General features: G+C 49.5%; 1 protein-coding gene across 3 annotated transcripts in view; it reads right to left on the bottom strand.

The window, feature by feature from the left end:
* The window catches only part of LOC105857312 (beta-galactosidase-1-like protein 2), a 43,946-nt gene extending 29,219 nt beyond the window's left edge, over window positions 1–14,727 (bottom strand). For 2 of the 3 annotated variants that reach the window (XM_076002668.1, XM_076002669.1), the window contains exons 1-5: window positions 14,554–14,727; window positions 4,408–4,455; window positions 3,775–3,972; window positions 2,367–2,435; window positions 1,724–1,819 (exon numbers count right to left, since the gene is read on the bottom strand). In XM_076002668.1, the coding sequence (XP_075858783.1) occupies window positions 1,724–1,819; window positions 2,367–2,435; window positions 3,775–3,972; window positions 4,408–4,455; window positions 14,554–14,639 (497 nt within the window). In that variant the 5' untranslated portion in view covers window positions 14,640–14,727. The remainder of the gene's footprint in view (window positions 1–1,723; window positions 1,820–2,366; window positions 2,436–3,774; window positions 3,973–4,407; window positions 4,456–14,553) is intronic. The other variant, XM_012739616.3, reaches the window with a different exon arrangement.
* Window positions 14,728–16,356: the final 1,629 nt, after the last annotated feature.

The following is a 16,356-nucleotide window of genomic DNA, read 5'->3' as shown; positions in this document are numbered from 1 at the left end:
ATGGCCGGCTGGTGGTGGAGTGCTTAGGAATGACCCGTTCCCACCCCCACCTCACTCAGCCTGGATTTGGGAGACTGTACAAACTAATGTGTGCAGCCACCACCTGCACTCCTGGGTCTTTCTGTCCCAAAGACACAGCCTGCAGGGAAGCTCCTTTCCAGCTTCACGGGTACAGGGCTGGCTGCCAGGCAGGGAGAAAAGCTTTTCCCAGCTCCAGTTTTCAAGCATTTATTCTACGATCCCAGTGCAAAGGGGGAAGGTAAAAGGATTAGGCATCACTGGGGCTGGAGAAGGACACAGACACAGCCTTCCAGCATCAGCCACAAACACAAGCCTGACAGGGAGGCTGCCAGGAGCTGCCCAGGGTCTAGCTGCTGTCCACGCCAGCACACTGACTCCTGGCATTGCCCCTACCGGCTACGCAGGGCTCTTGCTCCAGCCTGTCTGTCATGATCCAGCCCGCCCAGAGGACCACAACACCACGGAGTGGTTCCCCAGCTGGAGTCAAAGGACCTCTTCTCATGTGAAGTTCTGAGAAAACACTCACATTTTCTAATGGAAGGCTCTGGGACACCCTGGCTCTGATCTGGGAGTCCTGAACAGAGCCAGGGAATTATCCAGTTAATGTTGGTAAAACAAAAGATGAGGAGCAAGCAGTTTCCTCCAGACCGACGCCTGCACTTTCTGTTTCGCATCAAAGGGGGCAGGTTTCTCCCAGGGTGTGCCCCACAGGCCCCTCTCATGAACGGGCAGGTGCCACAGCGGGGGGTGCGGGGTCTGAGTGCCAGCGCTCCCCTCTGCTTCTGAGCTAAGACCATTAAACCCTGTTGTCCTCCTGTCCCGGCTCCAGCTGAGCCGGAGGAAATCGCTGACAGTGGCACAAAGATCGCTAATCCAAGGGGAAGGGAGGGCATGGCGTTCTGGCTGTGTTCGCAGCCTTGTCCAGGGCATGACTGCCAGCGAGGAACCAGCCCTGGGGATGGAGGACCTGGAGCAGACGCTGTGGCCCCGAGGGCAGGTCGCGCTGGAAACAAGGAGGAAAACAGGAGCGCAGAGGGAACAGCATCAGCATCTCCCCCTTGGGGCAGCGCTGGGTGGGAGCCCGGTCTAACAGTGAGAAGGGAAAGATTATGCCCATTCACAAGGAAATCTTCCTGGCAGTGATGATGAGGGTGAGGAATGAATGTGGTCCCAACTCACTCCTGACCAGATTTCCTGTCCAGCCGCAGAATACTGTACCCACATCAGCCAAGGCTACACCCAGCAAGAGTGTTAGCTAGCGCCTGGGATGTGCAGATGAAACAATAAGCGCAATTCGTTTCTCTCATACTCTATCAAAACACTTGGACTCTTCAAAACATGTTTAATAACATCCCCCAAAAATACACAGAGCAGGGCTGGTTTGCCCCTTCTGAAGACAGGTCCACAGCAGACATGACCCGCCAGGGGTCCCAGCTCCACAGCAGAGCCTGGAAGAATGAAATCCCTCTGGGGGGCTAACCCTTCTCCTGCTGTCTGCCACACAAAGAAATCCGCATGACTTTACTAGGGCAGTAACTGCAACAGCATCCAAAATGACCCCCTTGGGTACCACTTATTCTGAAAAGGAAATTCAGTACAGAATGAAAACTAATTTAAAAGCAAAACTAGACCTATGTCTGTAAGCATTTGGCACCAGCACACAGGACCCTCAAGCCACACTGGAGCCCCTCAGCCCACGTACCTGGGCAAGCCCCCGAGGTCGACCTCGCTGCAGATGTAGGGGCCTGGACGCAGGATCACCCACAGCCCAATCTCCGCAGCCGTCAGGACAAAGGCCCTGGGGAGGGAAGCGAGTCCGCGCCTGCCGTGTCCGTCCAGGGCAGAGGCCGCGGGTGGAGCCCAGCTCCTGTCCTCACCCCTCTCTCACCCAGGCAGACTGACCGGGCGAAGGCCAGGCTCCGCCAGGCCAGCACGGCAGGGAGTCCCACACCAGGCCTGAGGCCACAGCTGCTCCCAGCCTCACGCCATCCGCACAGCCCATCGGGGTTAACAGTGAACCTGACCCCAACGGCCCCACTCCCCTAGAGAGGCAGCCCCGTCCCAGCACAGGTGCTGCACCCCCTGCAGAGTCGAGCGGCACCCAGGGGTCCTCAGGCCCCTCTGGGCTGCCATGGAGAGTGGGGCCAAGGCTGCAGCCCAGCCCCGTGGGGTGACAGGTCTCGCCTGGGGAGTGCTGGGTCCTGCGTACAGGGCCTCTCGCAGGGTCCTGAGAACAAGGCTCCATGCGCAGGCCCCTCTCTGGTTCTCTACAGTCCCTACTCCACCCGAGCAGCCACCTCTCTGCGCCCGCCCAGCCAGGTCACAGAGGCGGCAACACCACGTACTCCAGGTCCAGGTTCCCAGAGAAGTCAAATCTGCCTCTCTCTGGCTCGTGCAGGTTCCACGGAACGTAGCTGTAACAAAAGAGATAATTACAGGCAGGAGCTTGTCATTCTTTCCACTTTAACCTCCCAGATTAGCTTCTTTATCCTTAAACCCAGTATGACGGCTGCAGATGTGTTCTTATGACTTTAGGACTGGAACTGACTGAACAGAATCCAGGCCAGCCCGGCGGGACTAATGTCTTTTTGCAGAAGGGGAGAAGGTCAACAGGTTTGGGGTCAGCTCTGTGACCCCAGGTCAGCCTGCCATCCCCACTCCCCATTAGAGAAGAAGAAGTGACTTTATTGGAAGAGGAAACCTTAGTTATCAGTCCTGTCCTTCACTGAAGCAGCCAGAATTCCAAAACCTGCTACAAGATGGGGGTTCTAACTCTAAAGAGAAGATAAGGAGATGAAGTAGGCTCTTGAAGAGGCCCAACTCCAGAGGCTGGAGGGACAACAGCCACTCTTCTCCCAGACCCCACCCCACTGCTGGCTCCTGCCACAGCCCCTCCAACTGCAAGGAATAGCCCAGGGGAGGCGGGAGAGGCTGTCCGGCTTCCAGTTCACACTCTGGAGTTCTATGTCTCAGCAAACCCAGACTGCCCTGCTTCCTAAGGCCCCCTGCAGTGTTCCTGCGACCTTCAGGAGTCCTTTCTGAAAAGTCATGGCTCAGAACATTCCTATCACTCTTTTAGGAAATGTCTTCAAAATCAGTTCATAGACCACCCAAGAAAATCCATTTCTGTGATTTGTAATCACATATTTTAGCTTGAGAATGGAACCATTCCAGCATGATCACCCATTCTAATTTACAGACTGAGAACCAAGTATCTGTTGGCAATTTGGAAAAAAAGAAAATCCATGAAAATACCGTGATTATTCACACCTGAGCACATTTTGTAAATGATTCACACACTGAACATTTCATTGAGTGCCTGCCACGTGCCAGTCATCACGCTAGCTGCTGGGACGAGAACCACAGCTTTCTCAGGGTTATTCCACAAGAAGAGTGCCGAGACCTGCCGGCAGAGAGCGGCTCGGGCAGCTCTTCTGAAGAAGACCACACTCATTTGCTGTATAAACTGGGGTGCGGAGATTGCTTGTTAAAAAAAAAATTGTTCACTATCATTGAATCACCTCCTACACCTACACTCACCTCCTTCACTATATTCCTTCGTACGTGGCTTCTTTGGTTCCCCTACACCTCATGTCCACACCCCTGCATGCCCATCATTGGGGAGTTCTGTGGGGGTGAGCACTAAGCAGAGGGCTGGGGCTGGCTCCTCCTCTTAAATCTTTCCACACGCAGACATCGGGCGCCCTACTCGCTAACTGGGCTTGGTGGCCGGGGGTGGGGCAGGGCACGCACGTGGTGAGGGTGTTCAGGCCACAGGCTTTCATCTTCAGCAGGCGGTCCCTCCAGTATTCCTTGGGCACCCGGAAATAGTGGATGGAGCCCCCGAAGATCGAGAAGGTGGAGTCCTCCAGCATAAAGTTCTGGCCTTTTGCCTGCAGCCCGAACTGCCGCTGTCGGAGCCACAGAGGGACCAGAGTACTCCAGTCCCACCTGGAAAGAGACAAGGCACTCCTGGAGCCTCGGAACTCCCGGCAGCAGGGGCTGGGGCCCAGAAGGAGATCGGCTTCCTGCACAGGCCCTCAGCAATTCTTTCTAAGGAGGGCCTGTTTCCAGGGTAGCCAGGAAAACTGCCCACCCTCCGACTCGGCCAAACCTTGGAAGGGGTCTTTCTCCAGCACCATTCACTCGGCTGAGCCCTGCTGCAGGAGAAGGACAAGCCGACGCCGCAGCCAGGGACAAGACAAACACAACACTCAACATGAAGACTGGTGTGCTAAGAGGAGAGAGGGCGAGGCAGGCTGCACTGCGCAGGAAAGGCTGCAGTCTAGTGGTGACTCGAGAGCAGGCGCTGCACGCAAGCTACCATGGCCAGCTCTTCAGGGCCACTGCACTAAACACGAAAGCAGCAACAACTGCGGACAGTACCTCCGAGCCCCCTCACGGTCACAGCTGCCCGACTCGAGGTGCAGATACCTGGAAAGAGGCATCTGTGTTAAACAGCATCATCATCTATTCATCAACCAGATTTCCAGGTCTTAATTATTTTCTGAAGATCAAGTATCTGCCAAGAGATAACCTGGCATGACACAGTCCCCTCCGAGAAGGCTGCTGGAAAGTTCCAGCCCGTGGCAGAGCGCCTCTTGGCATCTCATGGGCCAGCCGAGGGGAGCCCCTCACATTGATCCCAGCGACTCGGTGCCCAGAGAGGCCCTCCCTCTTGTCCGCCTCGTCTCCTAAAGGCCGTGAGAGGAGGCTGGCAAGAGAAGGAGGGTGGTAGCAATTTCCAGCCAGGAAGTTTAGGAGTTAGAGACAGAAAACAAGAGAGTGTGAGTCTGGAGCAAAAGCAGATGTTAGCTGGTGGCTTCTGCCTCACCCAGTTCTCACTGCAGTTCCTGACACTAGAGAGTAGACTGCCGGCAGGGCTCCCCCACATGAAGAGCCCCTGCTCCGAGCTTTACAGGAGGGACTGGGGCACGTTTGAGAGCCCAGACGGCCCGAGATGGGGGAGCAGGAATCCAACAGGCCGGCAGCTCAGATATCTTGGGACCACTTGGGACTTTTGTCTAGGGCCACTCACAGGCAAAGAAAATTATTTTTATTTTTAACCTACTCCTTCCTCCTCCTCACAGCCCCCAGGCTTCGAAGCTCACACTGAGTCTACAGTACCACAGTTTTGCTGCTTTGCAGACAGAATGGCCACCTGTGGCTCCTAATCAGCACGTTGTTCTTTCTCTAAAGTAAAAGCGTCCATGTTCCATGCATGACTTGCAAATGACATTTTAAGACACTGTTCTTCCAAAGGACAACCTATACAGGGGAGTAAAACAAAAACAATATCTAGAAGAGGAAGATTTGGATGTGAGTCCTGGCCTGCTCTTGGTAGCACTGTCACCTTGGGTTAGTGATACCAGCTCTGAGGGCAGGAGGGCCAATGCCTATCCCAACTGCTCAGAAAGGCTGCTGTGAGGGCCAGGTAGAAACAAGATACGTATGGTGCAAGACTCTTATCATTATTCAAAATAAATTTATTTTAGCATGCTTTTGCATATCAGAGAGAATAGCCTCAGTGGGTTTTACATCTCAAATATAGAATAATCCCAACCCTTCCATTTTCTCCATTTTAATATATATTTTATGTGCTAAACTTTGTGCCAACCCATCTTATTACAATTTCTAAAAATTTACAGTGAAAGAATCTGTACACTGGAATCCTATCAGACCAACCCAGAGTCTCCACTGCGGTGGCCAACTCCAGCTGCAGGCCAAATCCAGTCAGCCTTCTGTCTTTGTGCACCCTGCAAGCTGAAAATGGTTTTCATATTTTTAAGTGGTTGGGAAAAAAACCCAAAAGAATAATATTTGGGGACACAAAAATTATATGAACTTCACAGTTCAGTTCCCAGTTTTACTGGCATGCCGCTGCAGCCATGCATTGACATGGGCGGCTGCTCGGGGCACAGCAAGTGGTTGTGACAGAGACTGTGCGCCCGCAAAGCTGAGACATTCACCCCACTCTCGCAGGTGAAGCCCTGGACTGCTAAGATGAGGGCTCGGGGCCCCCTATGGGCCATGTCTGGGTCTTCTTTGACACTTCCTGCCTTCTCACTAGGCTCTTTCCATTTGGCTACAAGCTCCTGGCTGTCCTCGCTTTGTCTGAAGTTGCCCACACCTCAGACACAGGACTTTGTGCCTCCCTTGGTCTTGACCACACCTGCTCCAAAGAACGCTCTGCCTCCTGCCCAGCCCTCCCTGCTTCAAGCTCTCACCAGGTGCCCCTCCCCACTGCTCCTGAGGTTCCTCCGAGGTACCTGCTGAGCTCACTCCAGGCTAGTGTCAGCAAGAACCAGATGGGCAAATTCTTTTCTTAAAAATAGGGGCATTTTGGCATTTTGGTGGTGAAAACACACACACACACACACACACACACACTCACATTGTTTTTAAAAACAGTGTTAATACAATTTAGTGATTACTCCAGTGGGCAGCAATCCTTGTTTTCTGGCCAGAACTTCATCAGCACAATCTCTAATCACCAAAACACACATCACTGTTCCCTATTTCTGTTTATGGGTATGAGAGCCTCCCCTCCCCACTCTGCTAAGTGCAGAGGTGCAGGTGGGGGTGGAGGGCCTCTCTGGGACCCTCATTCCAATATAGTCTCTGCTGGTAACAAGTACCCTTAATTTGTCCCCTTGTTGGTGACTAATCACCAGAAACCCCCTTGTAGGCCGGCTTCTCCAGGTATGGTTGCAAACAGCAGAGCATCTTCATTTGCAGCTTATTAGAAATGTACAAACTTGGGCCTTACTTGAGACCTACGGAATCAAAATCTGCATTTTAACCAGAGCCCAAGGTTAAACCTTGAGAAACACCCATCTATATTTTCTCCTTTGATACATGTACATACAGTCTCACCCTGGGTAGAGCTTCTCTTTGCTATTGTCTTTATATCCTACCATTTTCTGGATCTTTGAAAACATATTTATTCTCAGTGTTTATCAAAAGGCATGGAGTAAACATTGCAAATGAAAAAAAATCTAGCCGTTATCAAATTCAAATTTTGGAGAATTCAACTGTTTCCTTCCTGGAAATTTTCTGGTAGGTTACTAGAGAAGTTGTCAATCCATTAATAAAAGGGATAAATTCACCAAGAAAATGAGGATAAATGTTGGGTTTCTCCAAGGAATTCACTGTGAGAAAATGAGATGATACAAGTGAGAGCTTCATAAACAACAAAGCACCATGCAAATGGTTATTAACACTAATAATGATCATTAATGCTAATGATCATAATATTAAGAATACCCCCATAATTTCCTGAGCAACTCAGTAATAATAAAATAAAAGAAGTATCAACTATGTGGTTATATTTGGTTGGTTTAAAGCTCAGAGAGATTTTACTCCTAAATTAGGCTTGATACCGAGGAGATAACACAATCCTAAGGAAATCCAGTGTTTCTGTCACTTTCCCTAGTGAGCAGTTTATTCCTGGTGAATCTTTCTTTGATGAAACCAGGGAACCAGCCTTCTTTCCAGCTGGAGCTTATATTAACATCTTCTGGAATTTCTGTTGTCTTTGCATCTTGGCTTCATTTTAGGGTGACTTCTTATGCCTAGAATATACTGGACAGCAGGCCCAGGCCACTGACCTGAACTCAGTGCTCAGGCTTGGTCTGCTCCTCCACCAGGTGAGGAGGGCAGCCACGGTCACGCTCTGAGGTGACGTTCCTGCAAGAAGCATGTGTGTCAGGACTTCCAGTGGGCTTCACACAATATAACAAGCCCTCTACACCCATCTGCACCAATTTCCTTTTGACAAGTGGAAACAGCACACACTGTTCATGCTGGAGGCTGTGCAAGCTTCAGACACAAAAAAGTGGGTTGTGATGGAAACATTAAATAGAGGACATAGGTCTTGAATTCCACTGCACCTGTGGTAAGGAATTCTCACCCGGCTGTATTGGTGAGGAAGAAAGGCAGAGGATGAAGCCTCCTATGGTACTTTATTCTTAATCACTGAGGTGGAGCATGAGGACAGAGAGTACAGGGCAGGCTCCAGTCGGCAGGATGCCCACAGGTGTGATATAAAGGGCTAGTGGATGTGTGTGGATGGAAAAAGGCAGATGCAAGGTGCAAGGTCACCGCCTCTTCGACTTAGAATGAGCCCACGGATTTATTGCCAAGTTTCAGAGAGGGTCCTGCAGGGCAGATGGGTAGGAGGAGAGCCACACCCAGTCACTTCCTTGAATGATCTCCTCGAGTGAGGTGTGCTAATCGGGACAGTCCTGATGCTCCGTGCCACTCCAGCAGGCACGCTTGCCTCACCTGTAGATCTTGCAAACACCGATCAGTAATCAGTGGGGCTGGGAGGCCTCCTTGGGTCATAGTCCCCTCCTTCAGTAATCTGTTCTACCATGCAGATTGTGGCCAGACACAGATGGGCCAGGATCCATGCAACCAGGCACAGCAGGGCTGGGCACTGTGAACATCTGGAGTACAATGACCCCTAGCAGAGACCAGGCAACACTCAGGCACTCTGAGGTTGGCCAGGGGTATGGGCCAACAGGGGACCTGAGGTAAGAGCTGCAATGACAGCTGTTTGGTTCCCAGAACATAAGTCCTTGCTGGCCCCGAGGTTTGGTTATTGTGGCACTATATATAACATGTACTTCCTTGTCTTAGATGACAGCTCACAAATTAAATCTCCAGGTACACTGTGACCCTAATAAAGCCTCCCTAAGCAGAGCTTCAGCTGAATCCAGGTCCAGGGCATCATATTAAGATGCTGACAAAGAAAACCCTCACCTCTACATTCATCCAAGTGGCCATGCCAGAGACCATTATTTAGATGACAGACATGTTAAACTGCCCACAAGACACCATCACACATAGAAATTTCTTCACTTGGGTCTAAAATGCAAAATTCTATTTACCTTCTCAAGATTCCAACTTCCTTGGATATCCTGCTCCCCTAAACTGTCCATTCAGAGATATTTCAGTCCCACCAAGCTGTGGCCCTGTTATTTCTGCCCTCAACAAGGGACTTTGAGGGCCTAAGGAAAAAAACTCTTTGGCCCAGCCTGGTACCCGTAACATGCCGCTCCAAAATATTGCCTCTTAGACTAAGTCTTGGGCCCCAAGAACTTCAGTCCCAGGGAAATGGAACTTAGCCAAACACAGGGGTGTTTGGCCCAGCTTCCTGGATCTGCTCCTCAGTCTGGGCCCAATGCTGTGGGCTCCTGTTTTGCTGTGAGAGGCATTAAATATGCCCAAATAGCTTGGGGCTTCCACTCTCAAAACAAGCTCACACATTTTTCAGAGATGTGAGGCCCCCAGCAAGCAGTCTACAGCCCTCCTGCAGTTGTAGCACCTCTGTTCTTCCCTCCAAAAATGCTCCCAGATAATCCGGGAACCCTGGCCTAGCACCCAGGCTTTGACCCAGGGACACATTTTCTAAATATTGCAGGAAGTGAGTACCTGAAGCAGAGTTTACTAGACCAAAACCTTGAGAGCCAATAGTGAAACAACAAAACCCCTCATTAGTAATCAACCACATTACAACAATAACAACAACAAAAAATGTCCTGATGTTATAGGATGCTGTACTTTTATACTACTTTGGGAAATTTTTTCACTGATAGCATCATAAGTAGAGAAAGTATTATCTCTCAACCTAGATAGAAGTGAAAACTTTGTTAGATAGCTCAAAAGGGCTCTAGGTAACAAGCCTCTGATCTTGGATATGCTTGTAGAGTCTAAATGAAATAATCTCATGAAATAGGTAACAACATAACTATGTTAAATATTTTTTTAAATAGACCCCATGGGACTTATCTACAAAGGTACACAAGAGATAAGCTAGTTCTTACAAGGCACAAAGAACCTATACTGCCCCTATAGAGTTGAGCTAAGAATCTCCTTTACACTGATCCAACAGAAATAGAATGTGCTATTTTAGAAACTTCTGTCAAGGAGTCAAAGATTTAAAATGAATATCTCTAATGATCAGCAATTCTATCTATAGAAATATACCCAATAGCTATTCATTGCAACTTCGTTTACAGTAGCTAAAAGATTGCAAACTATTAATGCCCATCAATAGAGGACTATTTGAATAAATTATGTGTCCAATGGACAAATGAGTAAAATGAATAGCTATCTTCCTGTATATGTATAGAATGCCTCAAAGAAACCATTATCAGTAATCATCTCTTGGGATGGGGGTATCTAGAGCCAGAAGTAGGAGTTTTTTTCACTGTATTTCCCTTTATACTCTGAATATTTCATCATGCTCATATATTACCTACTCACAAAATAAAATTTTCATTTATTTATTCTCTTTTTATTTCAGCATATTATAGGGGTACAAATGTTTAGGTTACATATATTGCCCTTACCCCCCTGAGTCTGAGCTTCAAGTGTGTCCATCTCCCAGACGGTGTGCACCACATACATTAGGTGTGAATATACCTATCCCCTCCGTCCCCTCCCAACAAAATAAATTTTTAAAGAAAAACACAATTTGTTCTTGAAAGGAATAACCTAATTAACTGTGTTGCTGAGTGTCAGAGCACAGAAGCAGTGAGTATCAACCAAGAGTCTCTAATAGGCAGACACCTGTCAAGAAATACCTATTTCATTACCATGAGCCAAAAAGCCCCTCTTGGCCTTCTATACCAGGAATAGTCCTGCACAATGAGAACTCTTTTTCAATATGGTCTTGAATAACCAGAGCAATAGATTTAAGCAAAAGTTAAAACTGAGCAGAGAGGAAGCAGCAAATATCCCCACAACAAAAGAACCTTGCCTCTGCCAGATGAAGGCAGGGAGGAAGGGAAGGAGGCAGCACTGGGTCCTTTCCAGGTACCCAAAGTTCTAAAATCTCTTTTTCCCCAAACTCCAACATCTCCTGAATTCTTCTACAGAATAACATGAGACATGACCTAATGGAACTCTGTGTCATTTCATCAAAGACTAAGTGCTTTTATTTCACTTGCCATTTCCTTGACTTAAGGTGCCAAAAACCCTTTGGCCAAATTTCTGATATTTCTGCTGCCACAGCTATGCCAAGGCTCTTTTTCCTCAACTCTGGGTATCCGGATTTCTTAACTCACAACCACACCAATACTGTTAATGCTCCAAGACAATTCCGGTCTCCTTTGCTTGTTGGCTAGAATAATCCTATAAGAATCTGAGTGTCAACTCTATCTTCTTAGCACCAGGTGGCTCAGACATCCCACCTCTTCCTGACTATGAGCCACTGCCCAGGTGGCCTTGCCTAACCACCTGTATCAGACAGGTGATTATCTGCTATAAGAGACACTTCCCAGATGCTGAAAACTTCCCCATAGAAGATGAAAGGGATACCCTTCAAAGAGTCTGAACATTCCAGGGAATATGATGCAGGTCTCAAGCAGGCCTCCTAGAATACACAAAGCTCATAAAAGCAATTACCTCCCAGAAGCACAGAGATTTGTCCACACACCTTGGAAGACAGGACTGGCCATGATTTGGATCAAAGAACGTGACCTGCATTGCTATTATCCACCTTTACTCAGGAGAAGGAGTTTGATAGCTTCTCTTTCTTCTCTTTCTTACAAGAAGAGTTTGAGGTCTGGAATCCAGATAATGGCAGGGCACACACAGTGAGTGAGACAGAGCTGAGAAAAGAGATGAATCTATCTTTTAGGAGCATCATGCTGGCTGTCCTCTCTCCCAACTTTTGCCAGCTAAAACTTCAGGTATGAGAGACATAGAGCTCAGTGATGAGCTCAGTGATGCATTTACATTAAGGAAAAAAAACCTCATGAGTGAGAACCATGCCTTTCGATAGCATCAAGCAGGCATTCTTGTGCTCACACACAGTGAGAGGAGGAAAAAGAATGAAAGGCAACTGGCTCAAAGGCACACTTCACATTGATACACACATCATATCTCAAAATAACATGCTGAATGAAAGAAGCCAAACAGAAAAGAGCACACACTCTAGCACTTCATTTCCATAAACCTCTATAAAATGCAAACCAGTATATGGTGGCAGGAAGCAACAGGTAAGTGGCTGCTTGGGGCTGGGGAGCAGGGAGGCTTGGAAGGAGGGATGACACGGGAAATTTCTGAGTCTGATGGACATTTTCACTGTCTTGTGATGGTAGTAACACAGGTGGCTACATATGTCAAAGCTTATCAAACTGTACACGTTAAGTATGTGCAGTTTGTTGCATGACAATTATACTTCCATAAAGGTAATTTTTAAGAAAGACCATTGTTCAAGCAAAAAAAAAAACACCTAAGGTTGAAATCCACCGCAAAAGTCAACCTGGTCCTCGTACTTTTTAGATATGATGTAATCCAACAGCGATGATTGCCCAAAAACCTGCCTGAGGAAACAATTATGGGAAAAAGGAAAGCTGCAGCCAAACACCCCCTACCCCCTACCCCATACCCACTACAGTCCAAATACCTGCCTTCTGGGGTACAGGAAAGGACTGATCCTGACAGCACGGCTCCACAATGCTGTGAGCTGAGTAGCCAGTTTCCATGTGACCTATATTCCACTGGCCACATCAACATTCCCCAACAACAGCTGGGAGAGGCCCCCACCTCCCACTCAGTTAATGACCCAGTCATAGTTGGAGCAAGGCAGGAAGAGGCAGAGACAAAGGCTAAGTTCTCCTCTGGCCTCCTGAGACACTAGGGCAACACATAATCATTGGTGTCTAGCCCCAGTTGGACAGAAGAAATTGAGCAGAAAGCAACCCTGAGGGTGATAAAATAAAAAAGCAACCCTTAGAATTCCACGGGATCCTAAGAGATGGCCTCTGTCCTACCTGCTGACAAAGAAGGAGTAACAGGAAAAACAACGACTTTCCTAAGCCTGTCAAACTATTTCTATGGGCATGAGTCCAGCTCTGATTCTCTGCTGCCATTTTCATGTCACTCCTACTGTAGCCACTGCCCCTGGGTGGGGGCACAGTTAACTCACCTGAGAGAACTCAGGCTTCTTCACAGCGAGGTCAGCCGCTGACACCTCATCTCTGTCCTGCCAGACAACAGCAAACACCCAGCCTCCTTCCCACACCTTTTCCTGGGGACTATTCAGGTGTGCCACCTGGTCCACCTCAAGATCCTCGGTGTGCTGCCCCTCATAGTGAGCTGTCTAGGTCCCCCACAGACTGCTATATCCCTGATCAACAACAGATGAGAGCACGCTGCCTGCACACACCCAGCCCTTCCCTCTGGAGCTCAGGCTCCTTGACACCTGCTGTGTGCAAGAGGCTTTGAGTAATTCTTCTGGGGTTTGCATCAGCCTTGCACAGGGAGGAAAGCTGAACATCCTTACAAGAGCAGGGACCAATCTTAAATGCGTTAGAGATCATAGACAGGATGGGAAAGTCTTGGGAACAACTGGGGAAATGAAATGCCTCTTAGATTTTCTGGGCCCCAAAGTGACAAGAGAACCATTTCCTTCTCCCAAACAATATTATGACATCCTCACTGTCATACAAAAAAAGAGATGCAAGTATAAGCCTATTTTTAAAAAGGAATAAATGTAAAGCATTTCCAGTGTGTTCTTATGGCAGGAAAAAAATGTTCAGATCTTTATCTCCATCAAAAACTTGCCTATCTCTCAGGGGAAATTTGGAGAAACCAAGAAGAGGCACAGAGAAGAAGAAAACGACAAAGCTGGGCGGTGGTGTGCCCGCCACCTGCTCCAATGGCTCAGCCTTCCGCTCCTCAACAGCTGCCAGCACCAACCATCCCCTGGTTTTGAATATGGAAAGTGCCAGGCATTGGCCTGAAAGATGGAGCAGAGCTGCGGGATCCTATAAACAGCTACAGTTTAGAAAAATTCTAGGCTAGGACACCCAGAAAACTTTTACGCAGACTATGGGTTCTACCACTGAACCCAACCACTTGCCCTAACCAACATTTCGTAACTGGGGGAGGAGGAGGAGGGAGCTGGTAACCGGTGAATGGTGGGAAAGTGGAGAGAGACAACGTGTCAGTTTTAGCACCGTGCAAGGAATCGTGACTGAGGCTCTTGGAGGCCTGTGGGGCAAGTGTTCTTAGGACCGCGCGTGGCGCGCTACGCCACCGTCGCCGGAAGCCTGGAGCGCTGGCCTCCGGAATAAGGAGCCCCCCAGCAGGCTTGGGAGGCAATGTGGGGGCCTAGGAGCCGAGCAGAAAGGGGCTCCCCGCGGAGAGCTGGGGCCAGGGCAGCGATGGGGCGTTTCGGAGGGTGGAGGCCGGTCCTGCCCACCCGCCCAGAGGCAGGGAGTGTCCTCGAGCAGCAGAGCCGGGCACCTCAGGCGCGCAGGAGAGGGAGCTCGGCGCCGCCGTCCGGAGTCTCTGAGGGCAGCGCCTGGTGTCACCCAGAGGCCTGGGTCTCCAGGCAGAAGCAAAGTGCTTGGAGGCGCGGGGTCACACGGGCGTAGGGAGCTCCAAGGAAGAAGAGGCTGGAGCTCTTCCCGTGGGCACTCAGGATTCGCGGGGCGCGGGAGGCGAAAACCCGAGGTGTGGAGGGCCGGCGTGCGCGCAGTCCGGCCGGTGCCGGGCGGGGCTCTCTCTCACCTGCGGAGCACCAGGAAGCTCAAGATGACCAGCAGCAGGAGTCCGAGTGTGCGGCCCGGCCTCCGCCGGAGGCTACACATGGCCATCGCGCGTTCGCGGCGCGCGGGGACCCGGGTTCGCACTCCAGCCGCACTCTGCCGCGCTCCGGCGCCTCGGCGCGGGGGGCGGGGTCGCGCCCCGGTCGCCCAGGCAACTGGCCCGCTAGCGCTCACTGGCTGCGGCTCACGGCCCCGCCCCCCCGGGCCTCTGGCAGGGGCGGGGCCTCAGGGCCAGGAGCAGGGGCTGGGGCGGGGCGGGGCGGGGCCTCACGGGGAGGGTGCGGTGGGTTGGCCGGGTGGCTCCAGCCGGTCTCGGCCGGGTCGCGGAGGCCTTGCGCTCTATGTTTCCGAAGCTGTTTTCCTGCACGTGATCCTGCAGGTGCACAAATACTGGGCGTGTGTTGCCCGGGCCGTGCATGCTCCTCGGGCGCGGGGTAAAGTTACCCCCAACAGCGCTGCATTAGGAAGCATGTAGGACAGGCGCCTGCAAAGCGGGGGCAAGCAACAAAATCTTTTAAAACGATTCAAATTTTGAAGAAAAAAAAATTTGAAGTAACTCATGTAAAAAGCCAGGATTTTGAAGAATTTTTTTAGTACATATTTTAGTGTGGTTCTTGTCTCAAATGGGGGTGGAGGGGCAACCAAAATATTTTCTGTCTTTGATTTCCACAGGCCTTGTTCTGGCCCTGACTCCAAGCACTTTCAATTTTTATTTTTAAAAGGTCCTGATAAAACCCTCCTGTTTTAGTAAAGGATGAATATAAATCTTATTCTTAAACAGAATTGTGTCCCAAAGAACATTATGCAATACTGGGGTGAAATTGAAACTCTGTGGCAATCACAAACCCAACTCCTCTCAGTGACAAAACTCAGACTTTACTGAAGGAAACTCTAGGAAGGCAAATGTTGTTTTCAAAAATTCAGAGTTTCTAGACTCTTCCCCTCATTGCATATTTTAAATACATTTCTTATATCTGTACATAGTTTCAAACTTTTAAAACGGACAGGAACAAAATGAAATTTTAGTTCTTGGAACAAAGACTCCCAGAGTTTGGTGTGAAGTGTCCTTCGTCTAGCATTAAGCAAATATTTAGTCAAGTAGCAAGAGTTGAACCAAGTAGAAGAAAAAACAACGGGGGGGGGGGACCCGCCAGAATTAGAAAGGACAAGTTGAGGGTTCGCGGTACAGTTCTGATAGCGGTGCCAGGCGCATTCCCAGGTGCGGGCGGAGCGGTAGCTCTCCTGAACTCACGGGCCCAAATCAGTATCTTTCTCTCCATTTTTTATGGCATATGATTGCTTGATGGCTGTTAAGTCTCTGACGAAAAAATTCTGGTTTAATTGGGATAAAAGCTAGCCCCAAAGCTGTGTGGAGAAAGTGTCACAGCTGAGCCCTTTGCCTGCAGACCATCCAAAGGCGCGTCCCACACTCGCCCCTCTCCACCGCTGAGCAGTAGCGGAATCTATTCAGCTTCGGATTATCCTCAAGTTCAAATCATGCCAGCATCTCCATTTCTTCTCAGATATTAGTAAAAACATGGGCTATAAAAATCCCAGACTCCTTAGCCCTCCGTTGTGTTCTTGTTTTTATTTCTATGAGAAGAGTATATATACTTAAGTGATAAAAAAAAAAAAAAAAATTACCCCTTAGCCTCTGGGAAGTCCAGAACTATGGACACCCTGCCCACAGTTTAAGAAAATTTTTACTTCATCTGAGCTTAATGATAACGCAGAGTGCTAGAAAGACCCCAGATGTGTTTTGCTA

This window comes from Microcebus murinus, chromosome 4 (genome assembly GCF_040939455.1).
Source record: "Microcebus murinus isolate Inina chromosome 4, M.murinus_Inina_mat1.0, whole genome shotgun sequence".
NCBI lineage: Eukaryota > Metazoa > Chordata > Mammalia > Primates > Cheirogaleidae > Microcebus > Microcebus murinus.
The sequence above is the reverse complement of the archived record's forward strand: the minus strand, read 5'-3'. Positions and strand labels throughout refer to the sequence as shown.